Here is a 13,364-nt window from a genome sequence, read left to right on the forward strand (position 1 = left end):
ATTAAACTTAAAAATTTAAAATTTATAAAATAAAATAATTAAATTCTTAAAAATAAAAATAAGAAAGATAAATTCCAAAGATATAATATAATAAAAACTTGTAATATATTTTAACCATTAATTAATCCATCAAAACATAAATTTAAACACTTAAAATATATATTATTATTTGATTTGGATAATGCATAGCACAACCTACGAATAAGAAAATTTCATAAAATATTTTATATTTCAACGACGAGAAAGAAGAGGACATCAACCACGAGACTAGCTATTGCTTTTGCAGGAGGCGCCTGAGAAAAAAAATATAAATTAAACTCAAAGAAATAAGTAAAAACCCTAGAAGTACTTTAATTTTATTTAAGAGGGGTTTACCATGGCAATGTTTGTCTATTCGCTTTGAGTTCTAGAGTTTGATCGAATGAGAGAGGATATATGTTGTGCGGAAGCGTGTGAAAGAGTAAAATTATTGTACTAAAAAATCACACTAAGTTCAATTCCCAGGAAAGAGAGGTGGATCACGAGGATCACTTAAGTATCAAGTCTTTCCTAGCCAGAATATCCCTCTATCGTAATTTAATAGCACAATAAATCACTACAATCAAATTCACAAAATATGAACAATAAATAGTAAAGAACACCAGAATTTTAACGAGGTTTGGCAAATCTTGCCTACGTCCTCGGGCACTACCAAATATATTTCACTCCAAAAATACAAGTGAAACTTTACAAATAGGGAGAGAGAACAATGCCTTAAGTAGAGAATGGCAAATGTGGGATGATGAGAATGAGCAATGGTTGGCCTATTTATAGTTGAGATTCAAGGGCCACCTTGCAAAGTCACTATTCACTTAGGGACCAAAAATTGCTATTTTCCCATGCCCAACACTAAATAAAATATTTGGTGCCCATAACTCTGACCTTTCCAAAGTATGGGTAGGTATGGGAAAGGTATGGGCAAGGTATGGGGTATGGGTATATTCTAATAATCTCCACCTTGAAGATTTGATTAGGATAATCTTATCTTCACACAATTCTTTCTGCTTTTGACAACAATACTTGATAGTGCCTTCTTCAACTGTTAAACTTGCAGGATATTAATCAAGTTCAAACAATGTTCGAACTTGGTTGCTGTTACCACCTTGGTCATCATATCTGCGGGATTATCTGCAGTCTTGATCTTCTGAAGACAAATTTTCCCCTCTTCAATAATTTCCCGCACAAAATGGAATCGTACGTCGATATGTTTTGTACGTGCATGATAGACTTGATTCTTTGCTAAATGAATAGCACTTTGACTATCACAATACACGTTAATATGCTCCTGAACCAACCCCAAGGTTTTAGCCATACCTTGTAACCAAACAGCCTCCTTTACAGCCTCTGTTACAGCCATGTACTCGGCTTCTGTGGTTGACAATGCAACTGTAGACTGTAGTGTAGACTTCCAACTTATTGGTCCTCCATCAAGTGTAAACACATAACCGGTGGTTGATCTTCGCTTGTCCAAATCACCAGCATAGTCAGAATCAACGTACCCAATAACACCTTTACCAAGTGTACTATCCTGCTTGAACAGTAATCCAACATCCACGGTCTTCTGAATATACCGTAGAATCCATTTCACAGCTTGCCAATGTCCTTTTCCAGGATTATGCATATACCTGCTCACTATACTAACTGCCTGTGAAATGTCGGGTCTTGTACACACCATTGCATACATCAAGCTACCCACTGCATTAGAATACGGAACTTGCAACATGTATTCTTGTTCCGTATTCGTCGAAGGAGATAGTTGTGCAGAAAGCTTGAAATGAGAAGCCAACGGGGTACTTACAGGTTTGGTCTGCTCGTTCATACCAAACTGCTGTAGTACTTTCTTCAAATACTGCTTCTGAGACAAGCTAACTCTGCCATGAGCTCTATCTCTACATATTTCCATGCCGAGAATCTTTTTAGCTTCTCCTAGATCTTTCATCTCAAACTCGAGATTGAGTTGAGTCTTCAATCTTTCAATCTCAACTTTGCTCTTAGATGCTAGTAGCATATCATCAACATATAAGAGCAAGTATATGAAAGTTCCTTCTTGTAGCTTCTGAAAATACACGCAATGATCAAATTTAATTCTTGTGTACCTTTGCCCTTTCATGAACTGATCAAATCGCTTGTACCACTGCCTCGGAGATTGCTTCAATCCATAAAGCGACTTTGTCAGTTTGCAAATCCAATTTTCTTTTCCAGCAACATTGAATCCATCAGGCTGAGTCATATAGATTTCCTCTTCCAAATCACCGTGTAAAAATGCTGTCTTCACATCAAGCTGAACTAGTTCAAGATCGTATTGCGCAACCAAGGCTAGCAAAATTCGAATAGACGAATGCTTCACAACTGGAGAAAACACTTCATTGTAGTCTATTCCTTCTTTCTGAGCGTAACCCTTTGCTACCAATCTAGCCTTGTATCGAATTTCATTTTTACCAGGAAATCCTTCCTTCTTTGCATATACCCATTTGCATCCAATTGCCTTCTTTCCCTTGGGCAGTCTCACCAACTCCCAAGTCCTATTTTTATGAAGAGACTGCATTTCTTCATTCATAGCTTGCTTCCACTTTACACCATCAGAGTTACTTATTGCTTCTGTGTAAGTGGAAGGAACATCATCATCTGCAATTGGAAGTGCATAGGCCACCATATCGTCAAAGCGAGCAGGCTTACGAATCTCTCTTCTTGGCCTCCTATATGCAATTGAATCTTGTTGCTGTAGAAGTTCTTGGGTCGAAACTTCTTCATCATTTGTTCTTTCAATATTAGATGGATCATCATTAACCTTTTCAAACTCCACCTGCTGCAAAGTACTACTGGTTTTGTCATCCTTTTGTGAATCCTCGTTCTTCATCATGGTTGATTCATCAAAAGTTACATCTCTACTGAAAACAATCTTCCTTGTATCAGGACACCAGAGACGGTATCCTTTTACACCACCAGTTATACCCATGAATAATGCTTTCTTTGCTCTTGGGTCTAACTTAGATTCTTTTACATGATAATATGCAGTGGAACCAAAAACATGTAAAGAATCATAATCAGTAGCAGGTTTACCAGTCCACATCTCCATCGGAGTTTTTCCATTTATTGCAGCTGATGGCAATCGGTTAATTAGATGGCACGCATATGTAACTGCCTCAGCCCAAAATTCCTTGCCCAATCCAGCATTAGACAACATACATCGAACTTTCTCCAGTATAGTCCGATTCATGCGTTCTGCCACCCCATTCTGCTGTGGTGTATCTCGAACAGTGAAGTGTCGCACAATGCCCTCATCTTGACATACTTGTAGAAATGGATCATTTTTGTACTCAGTACCATTATCTGATCGAAGTCGTTTGACCTTTCGACCTGTCTGAGTCTCCACCATCTTCTTCCACTTCAGAAATGCATTCAAAACTTCATTTTTTCTTTTCATTAGATACACCCATACTTTTCTTGAATAATCATCAAGAAAAGTGACAAAATAGTGCATACCTCCCAAAGAAGCCACTTTGGTAGGTCCCCACACATCACTGTGAACATAGTCCAGAATTCCTTTCGTATTGTGAATTGCTGAACCAAATTTTACCCTCGTCTGCTTGCCCAGAACACAATGTTCACAAAATTCCAATTTGCAAGAATTTGCACCTTTCAACAAGCCTTGCTTCGCCAAAGTCTGCAAAGCTTTTTCACCAGCATGTCCCAATCGCCTATGCCATAACCTGGTAGCCTCTGAATCTGCATCTTTCGCAGAAGCTGTTGATGTTGATCCAATAACTGTACTTCCATTTAAATAGTACAAGTTATTTCTTCTAGTGCCTTTCATCACCGTCAATACCCCAGCTACTACCTTTAGTAATCCATCTCTCAAAGTGATTGTGAGCCCTTTAGATTCTAGGGCCCCTAATGAGATGAGATTTTTCTTCAAGCTGGGTACATAGCGAACATCTGTCAGAACTTGGATTGAGCCGTCATGGTTCTTCAATTTGATTGTACCTACACCAATTGTCTTACAGGCACTATCATTGCCCATAAAAACAACTCCTCCTTCTAGTTCTTCAAGACTAGAAAACCAGTCCTTATTAGGACACATATGGTAAGTACATCCCGAATCCAATATCCACTCATCCGTTTGACATGCCATTGCCATGCCAACCAAGCTAAAGTCTGACTCCTCATCATGCTCCGCTACACATGCATTAGAAATAGACTTGCCCTTTTGTAACTTAGGACAATTCTTTTTCCAATGCCCTTTCTCACGACAAAATGCACATTCATCTTTGGCGGGTCTCCCTTTGGACTTACCCCTTCTACCAGGTTTGCTGCTGTGTGAACGACCTCTTACTGTTAAGACTTCTGCGGTTGTATCTCTGTGATCTCTTTTATCTTTCTTTCGAGTCTCAGATCTATACAACGCACTACAGACTGCATCAAATGTGATCGTGTCCTTCCCATGAAGCAATGTGGTGGTAAGATGATCATATTCATCAGGAAGGGAATTCAACAATAATAATGCCTTGTCTTCATCTTCAAATTTCTCATCCAAATTTAGCAAGTCTGCTAAAATTTTATTGAATGAGTTCACATGGTCATTCATCGACATACCGGGTGCATACGTGAATCGATAAAGTTTCTTTTTCATATAAAGCCTATTTTCAAGACTTTTCGTTAGAAACTTTTCTTCCAGTGTATCCCATAACTTCTTCGCTGATGTCTCCCTCATGACAGAGTACTTCTGCTCTTTGGCCAAACATAGGCGGATTGTACCACACGCCTGTCTATTGATCTTGGCCCACTCCTTGTCATCCATCTTGTCAGGTTTTTCTTCAAGGGCTATATCTAGCTCTTGCTGACATAAGACATCCAGGATCTCACATTGCCACATACCAAAATTATTGGTACCGTCAAATTTCTCTATTTCAAATTTTGCATTTGTCACAGTAGTCCTTGCTGATGACGATGCTGCTGCCATTTTTCTTCTCAATCCCAACTACTGTATACGTGAACAGTACCGTATACGTGAATAGTTCCGTATACGTGAATAGTACCGTATACGTGAATAGTACCGTATACGTGAATAGTGCCGTATACGTGAATAGTACCGTAAACGGTCGTATTCCCCAAGTACGAATCTGGCTCTGATACCAATTGTTGTGCGGAAGCGTGTGAAAGAGTAAAATTATTGTACTAAAAAATCACACTAAGTTCAATTCCCAGGAAAGAGAGGTGGATCACGAGGATCACTTAAGTACCAAGTCTTTCCTAGCCAGAATATCCCTCTATTGTAATTTAATAGCACAATAAATCACTACAATCAAATTCACAAAATATGAACAATAAATAGTAAAGAACACCAGAATTTTAACGAGGTTTGGCAAATCTTGCCTACGTCCTCGGGCACTACCAAATATATTTCACTCCAAAAATACAAGTGAAACTTTACAAATAGGGAGAGAGAACAATGCCTTAAGTAGAGAATGGCAAATGTGGGATGATGAGAATGAGCAATGGTTGGCCTATTTATAGTTGAGATTCAAGGGCCACCTTGCAAAGTCACTATTCACTTAGGGACCAAAAATTGCTATTTTCCCATGCCCAACACTAAATAAAATATTTGGTGCCCATAACTTTGACCTTTTCAAAGTATGGGTAGGTATGGGAAAGGTATGGGCAAGGTATGGGGTATGGGTATATTCTAATAATATAACTTGTGACTAAGAGTTTTTTAATGATATATTTTATTAAAAAAATGAAAAAGAAAACAAATAAAGGGAAAAGAAAAAGAAACAACAAGAAAAATTTAAGCAATTTTCACTATCATCCGTAACAATAATAAAGATTCTGGTAGCCATCAATAATAAAATCGTATTCTCGTCTTTGTTTTTTTTTCTTTCATGCCCTTTCATATTGAGAAAGCAAATATTTGAGACCTGATTTCATCAATAAAGAAGTTTATAATGCATCTCTAAAATCAATTTATATTTATAGATATAAAAAGTAAAAATCAAATAAAATTCAACTTCTAATAAATATTAAAGTACATTAAACTTATTTTAATTTTAATGAATATCCGTTTAATAATAAAATATTTATAACAATTTTTTTTCATCAAATAAATATTATATTTAACTTTTTACTTGTTTAATGTTGCATGCCATACACATAAAATTTACTTGATTATGAATTATTAAAATCTTAATTCAACCAACGGAGGCGGATAACCCGACTATTAACAGGTAAACCGGATTTGGGTCTGTTTTACCCAATAAATAAATAAATAAACAAATAAATCAAAATCTTGAGAAATTACCGACCAACTCTCCTTCTCTTCCTGATTTCATTTCTCTCTCTCTCTCTCTCTCTCAACAACGAACATACCCGTTTAAAAGCCGCCAAAAAAAATCATCAAATTTCATTTTACATTTAAATCTTGGGCTCTTCGCTTCTTTTTCCTCTCGAAAATCATTAAGTTTGCTGCTTTGGCCATCGGTAAGTGATCGAATCCCTTAATTCAATTTCTCTTCTTAATTCCAGGGCTGGGGTTTCATAGCTCCTTTTGTTGAAAACCCTAGTCTAATTCCACTTTCTAGGAAATTTGGAGTAGTTTCTCAATGAGGAATCATTGTCTCTATGCTCCGAAAAATCCCAAATTTCGTGGAATTTTCAATGGATTATCTGCTTTGATTCTGATTTTCCTATTCTACACCCGGGTTGATTTCTTAAGAAACCCTCATATTCGCCAGTCCTCTCGGCTTATTAACCATGTGACTCAAGGACCTGGTTTCACTGATGGGTATGATCATTTTAGTGTTATTCGTAGAAAAATTAGTGAACTTGATGCAAATTCATCAACTTTAGCTGATAAGAATGCTCAAGAGAATGATTTGAACGTAAGCTCGAGCAACCCCGCTTTGTGTTATGGATTGTTAGATCATATGGGTTTTGCTAATCCATGTGAATTCTTGAAAGCTCATCCCCAATGTTCTTCGGATGGATTCTTTGATTACATTAAGTTTTTCTATTGTGGTTGCGGAGAATTTAGGATAGCGGGGTATGTGGTATTGGGTGTTTGGCTTGCTGCTTTGTTTTATCTGTTAGGCAACACGGCAGCAGATTACTTTTGCTGTTCATTGGAGAAGCTTTCACATCTGCTTAGGTTGCCTCCAACTGTTGCTGGGGTTTCACTCCTTCCACTGGGAAATGGGGCACCGGATGTGTTTGCCAGTATAGCTGCATTTTTGGGGACAGATACAGGTGAAGTGGGTCTTAATAGTGTGTTGGGTGGTGCAGTTTTTGTTACTTGCGTTGTTGTAGGGACTGTCTCCCTCTGTGTAGCAGAGAAGAGGATCCAGATTGATACACGATGCTTTATTAGAGATATCTGTTTCTTCCTGTTTACACTCATCTCGCTTATGATGATGTTGGTCATTGGTAAGGTGAGTGTTGCTGGTGCCATTGCATTTGTCATGATATATGTGATATATTCATTTTCTGTGGCTGCAAATGAGCTTTTGAGAAAACATGCACGGGGGTTGAAACTGGATGTTGTTACACCTTTGCTTCCCGTACATGGAAGTCCATTTTTACAAGGAAGCGAAGAGGAGACGTTTGCTTATAGTTCTCTGCTTGAAATGGACACAGAAAATGAGCCACCCCAACTCCCTAGTTCCCTTCCACAGTGGATGTGGGCTTCAAATGTTGCCATATATTCAAATAACTTTATGAAGATCAATTCAGCCGATGAAGAAAGGCCTCCATGGGGTTGGACAGAAAAGGGCATGGAAACTAATGGCTCGTCATTCTCATGTTCCAAGTTAATTTCTCTCCTCGAGTTGCCACTGACAGTTCCAAGGCGACTAACAATTCCTTTAGTTGAGCAGGAATCATGGTCAAAACCATATGCTGTAGCTAGTGCTTCATTGGCTCCTGTTCTAATGGCTTTTCTGTGGAATAGCCAGGGTGATGTGGGCTCTCACACTCGAGTTGTTGCATGGTGTATTGGTGTTGCAGTTGGTTGCATTCTTGGTATCCTTGCACGTAAGCATACATTATCTGATCATCCACCTCAGAGGTTTTTAATTCCTTGGGTACTGGGTGGCTTTTTTATGAGCATTGTGTGGTTTTATATTATCGCTAATGAGCTTGTTGCTCTATTGGTAACATTTGGTGTAATTTTTGGAATTAATCCATCCATTCTTGGAGTAACTATTCTGGCATGGGGCAATTCAATGGGTGATTTGGTTTCAAATGTTGCACTAGCAATGAATGGTGATGATGGCGTGCAGATTGCCTTTTCTGGCTGCTATGCAGGTCCCATGTTCAACACACTTGTTGGCTTGGGTATCTCCATGCTGCTCGGAGCTTGGTCAAAGAGTCCTTCTCCATACTTGATTCCAGTAGATAGCAGCTTGTTCTTTACCATAGGGTTTCTCATGTCAGGACTAATCTGGGCACTTATAGTTTTGCCTCGGAGCGACATGCGGCCTAGCAAGATTTTAGGAGCAGGTCTTATAATGCTCTATGTGATATTTCTTTCTCTCAGGTTGAGCAGTGCTGTGGGATTTGTATCAGTTGGTGGTTTGAGTTGAATTTTGTTTTGGTTGTAAATAGAAGGACCACGAACTTCCAACATGTTAGAAAAGAGTGGTGAGATTGAATCACTTATCAATGTCCCAGTTTCCTACAACCATTGACCGTCATGTTTCTATGGAAGACAAAGGTATTGTTATATCTCTGGACACAACAACTGCAGGCGAACGCAACAGATGTGAGTCATGTGACCTAGCTGAATTCATCGTGTCCCAGTATTTGCTGGAAAAATCTGTCATCGAGTTAAAACTGTATTTGATGTTCTAGTAATTGTAGGAAAATGTCCCTCTCCCCCTTCTCTTGAGCTGAGTCATGTTTATTGTTCCCATTGCTCGTTCTTTCACTTGATAAACCGATTTAATGGTTGTGCAAGGAAAGAGGCAAGATTGTGCTTCAACTAGCCCGTGTAGAGTGAATATATTTACTGAGATACTGGGAGCTCCTCCTCGCATGTATCCTCTGTTGAGAGAGTCAGGTATTTAAGTATTTAGTGCATAAATTTCTTGTAATAGAATGAAATTTGACTGTCTCTCGTATTCATAAGCTCCCATCATTCCTTTTCATTCATTTACAGAAAATTAGGCTTAACGGCATAAATAAGAGGTGCAAGATGGAGGACATAAATCCCTGATAATTATACCAATGTTAGAACGTCATATCCGACAACAAAATACAAGTATCTTCTTGAATAAATGTGCCTAAAGAGGATAACTTCTTGTGCTGTATATTCATTTGTGTTAAAACTCTGCTTCAGGTTCATATTAGTTAGTTCGTACTATCAAGCATGTATAAGATTCGATTTCGAGTATCTGTAATCTCTTCTTCAAGATTGAGTCTAGTTCATTTATTGTGGGTGGGCAAACGAAGAAGTCAAAGAAGCTTTCTACGCCCCCTTTAATTGCATCTCAATGAATCAAGCAGCAAAATTTGTTGGTTTAGTTTGAAACTAGTTGTTTTTCATTCCTTCATCCTAATGAAACCCTCAACTTTCTGTTTGGTTGATGGAATGGAGGCCCATATTTCAGTTTTATGGTGACTGGTTATGGAATGGAAGCTCATGGCAGTGTAATATTAGTTGTTTTATGGTGACTTTGGACCCACAACTGCACAAGTATTATCAACCTTCCCCAACGCCATAACTGCATAAAAGCGACAGAAGTATGGTCACTGTGTAAAGCACATAGTTAGTTGATAAAGCTATTCCACTATCACAACTGATCTGAATTTCTGGGTTTCTTTTACTAATGATAACAATTTATTATGGTTTTAGAACTTACCAACCAACCGGAAAAATATCAGTCTTCTAAGCATCAAAGATGTTGAGAATTAATCGCCTGCTTTCAACGCAAAACTCAGCACTTCTCTCTATTCGCAGTCGCGGTTAAAACTTTCATTAACTCTGTGATTAACCAAAAGATATTTGCATGATTATAGCCTATCAATTTTATTTGTCCTCTTCCCTGTAAAAATCATCCATTATACTTGACATCCCAGAACCTTGCCTTCTGTCATCAAAAAGTTTAAATATATCTTATCCCATTTCTCAACAAAATTAATATTTCACTTTTAAAGTTTTTAATTTATCCCTCGTAAATTTTGCAGTTAGAATGAATGACGTGGTTGTTATAAGAAAGATAAAAGTTATAATGCTTTTAAAAAAAATTATATTTATAGATATAAGAAATATAAATATAAATATAAATATAAATATAAATATTTATAATGAATATTTACTTAATAATAAAATATTTATAATTATTTAAAGTGAATTTAAATGAATCATTAAATACAATACGATACATTTAACTTATTTTTTAATCTCAACTCAATATCATTATAATATTTAATATCACTTTTATTTTTATTTTTACACTAAGTAACTAATGGTTTTTAGAGGCAATATTCATCGTGGACGGACCCACCACGAAATGGTAGCCAATACGGTTAGTACAAAAGAAATCCATGTCTTACAAGAAACACGGGAAATTGTTTGTAAAGAGAACAAAAATCCCGTTGATATTTACCGAGTTTTGTCGGCTTGTGTAACGTGGACAATGCTAGACTCTACATCCTACTTTTTCTTTACTTTGAGACTGAGCTAGGCTAGTCATTCAATTATACTTATCTCTCCAATTTCCCTGGAAGATAATTAAACTTAAGAGCAATCCCCATGGCTATCTCCTTTTTCTTCTTCCTCTCTCTCCTTTGCATCCCTTTCTCCTCCCCCTCATCAGACGGTCCAGAAAACTTCATCATCCACGTGTCCAAATCACACAAGCCGCCCCTTTTCTCCTCTCACCATCACTGGTACTCTTCTATCCTCGCTTCCCTCCCTCCTTCCCCTCACCCCATCAAGCTCCTCTACACCTACGAACGTGTAATCAATGGCTTCTCCGCTCGCCTTACGGCCGCTCAGGCAGATAAGCTCAGGGGACTTCCCGGAATCCTTTCAGTGATTCCGGACCAGGTTCGTCAGATCCACACTACTCGAACCCCTCACTTTTTAGGCCTTTCCGATGGTGTTGGTCTTTGGCAAAACTCCTATTATGGCGACGGTGTTATAATCGGAGTTTTAGATACCGGAATATGGCCGGAACGCCCCAGTTTTACCGACTCCGGGCTGTCTCCTGTTCCTGATACTTGGAAAGGTATATGTGAAACAGGACCTGACTTCCCTGCTTCAGCTTGTAACCGGAAGGTAATAGGTGCAAGAGCCTTTTACAAAGGCTACCAGTCACATCTTGGCCATTCAATTGATGAAACGAAAGAATCCAAGTCTCCACGAGACACTGAAGGTCATGGCACGCATACTGCTTCAACTGCTGCTGGATCTGTGGTTTCTAACGCCAGCCTTTTCGGATTTGCTCGCGGGGAGGCTCGTGGTATGGCTTCCAAAGCTAGGATCGCTGCTTACAAAATCTGTTGGAGTTTCGGTTGTTTTGATTCCGATATACTAGCGGCTATGGACCAAGCAACTGCAGATGGTGTTGATGTGATTTCTTTATCTGTGGGAGCCACTGGATATGCTCCTCAGTATGACCATGATTCTATTGCAATTGGGGCTTTTGGTGCCGCTGCTCATGGTATTGTTGTTTCATGTTCTGCTGGGAATTCCGGTCCTGGAACGTACACTGCTGTTAACATTGCGCCTTGGATCATAACAGTAGGGGCTTCTACGATTGACCGGGAATTTCCAGCAGATGTGGTTCTCGGTGATGGTAGGATTTTCGGTGGGGTTTCGTTGTACTATGGTCCCCCTTTGCCTGATTTCAAGCTTCGTTTGGTTTATGCTGGTGATGCTGGAAACAGGTATTGCTATATGGGGGGTATAAGTCCATCAAAGGTCCAAGGCAAAATCGTTCTTTGTGACAGGGGAGGGAACGCTAGAGTTGAGAAAGGAGCTGCGGTGAAGCTTGCTGGTGGGCTAGGAATGATACAGGCAAACACTGCTGAGAGTGGTGAAGAACTCATAGCCGATGCTCATCTTGTACCGGCCACCATGGTCGGCGAGATAGCAGGTAATAAGATCCGGGAGTACGTCAAAAAAAGTCCGTTTCCAACAGCTACAATTTTGTTCCGTGGTACAGTGGTTGGCCCTTCACCACCAGCCCCAAAGGTTGCCGCATTTTCGAGCCGCGGTCCAAACCATTTGACTCCGGAAATTCTCAAGCCCGATGTCATTGCCCCTGGTGTCAATATCTTGGCAGGATGGACTGGCTTCGCTGCACCAACAGATTTGGACATCGATCCAAGAAGAGTTGATTTCAACATAATTTCAGGTACTTCAATGTCATGCCCTCATGTAAGTGGATTGGCTGCTTTGCTTAAAAAGGCATACCCCAAATGGTCACCAGCTGCCATAAAATCTGCCTTGATGACAACCGCGTACACTTTAGATAACTCGGGAATTACCATTAAGGATCTTGCAACCGGAGAAGAATCATCACCTTTTGGTCATGGAGCCGGCCATGTCAACCCCAACCGAGCTCTTAATCCGGGATTGGTGTATGATATCGACAGCGACGACTACATTGCATTCCTTTGCTCCATCGGCTACGACTTAAACAGGATTGCGGTATTTGTGAGAGGACCTACTGGTTCAGATATATGTGAAGGGAAATTGGCTACACCGGGAGACCTTAATTACCCATCATTCTCTGTTGTTTTTTATTCGAATGATCATGTAGTTAAGTATAAAAGGACTGTGAAGAATGTCGGAACCTCAGTCGATGTTGTTTATACAGCGAAAGTGAATGCTCCAGCTGGTGTTGAAATCAATGTTTCGCCATGTAAGCTTGAATTCAGCGGTGAAAACAAAACACTGAGCTATGAGATCACATTTGCAAGTGATGGCTTGGGGTTGCATGCTGTTGATTCCTTGCAAGCATTCGGGTCGATCGAGTGGAGTGACGGAGTTCATCTCGTGAGGAGTCCAATTGCTGTTAGGTGGGCTCAGGGACTCAAGGATTCCATTTGATTTGCAGATTCGGTCGGAGATGGTGTAAATAAAGTAGGAATGCCCCTTGTCTACCGTAGCTTAAACGAGGAGGCGCCTGTACCATTTTTATCAATATGCATTGGCAATTTTATCCTCATAGATCCATGGTTGTAATGTTGATAATTTATCCAAGGACCATTCTGAAATGAAAATCTTAAGTTATTTATTGCCTAGTTTTTCCACCATTAAAAATGGGATTCATTTTTTAGAGTATACGAGATGTCACAGCTCAATCATTCATCCACAACCA

General features: G+C 39.2%; 2 protein-coding genes across 2 annotated transcripts; both read left to right on the forward strand.

The window, feature by feature from the left end:
- Nucleotides 1–6,333: 6,333 nt before the first annotated feature.
- LOC107906051 (cation/calcium exchanger 4) lies at nucleotides 6,334–9,618 on the forward strand. Its single transcript, XM_016832897.2, has 2 exons — nucleotides 6,334–9,091; nucleotides 9,191–9,618. The coding sequence occupies exon 1, from the start codon at nucleotides 6,639–6,641 to the stop codon at nucleotides 8,613–8,615; it is 1,977 nt and encodes a 658-aa protein (XP_016688386.2). The 5' UTR covers nucleotides 6,334–6,638; the 3' UTR covers nucleotides 8,616–9,091; nucleotides 9,191–9,618.
- Nucleotides 9,619–10,516: 898 nt separating this feature from the next.
- LOC107906050 (subtilisin-like protease SBT1.4) lies at nucleotides 10,517–13,287 on the forward strand. Its single transcript, XM_041093787.1, has one exon. It carries the CDS (start codon nucleotides 10,787–10,789, stop codon nucleotides 13,091–13,093), a length of 2,307 nt encoding a protein of 768 aa, XP_040949721.1. The 5' UTR covers nucleotides 10,517–10,786; the 3' UTR covers nucleotides 13,094–13,287.
- The last annotated feature ends 77 nt before the right edge of the window (nucleotides 13,288–13,364 follow it).

This window comes from Gossypium hirsutum, chromosome D05 (assembly GCF_007990345.1).
Source record: "Gossypium hirsutum isolate 1008001.06 chromosome D05, Gossypium_hirsutum_v2.1, whole genome shotgun sequence".
Classification (NCBI taxonomy): Eukaryota; Viridiplantae; Streptophyta; class Magnoliopsida; order Malvales; family Malvaceae; genus Gossypium; species Gossypium hirsutum.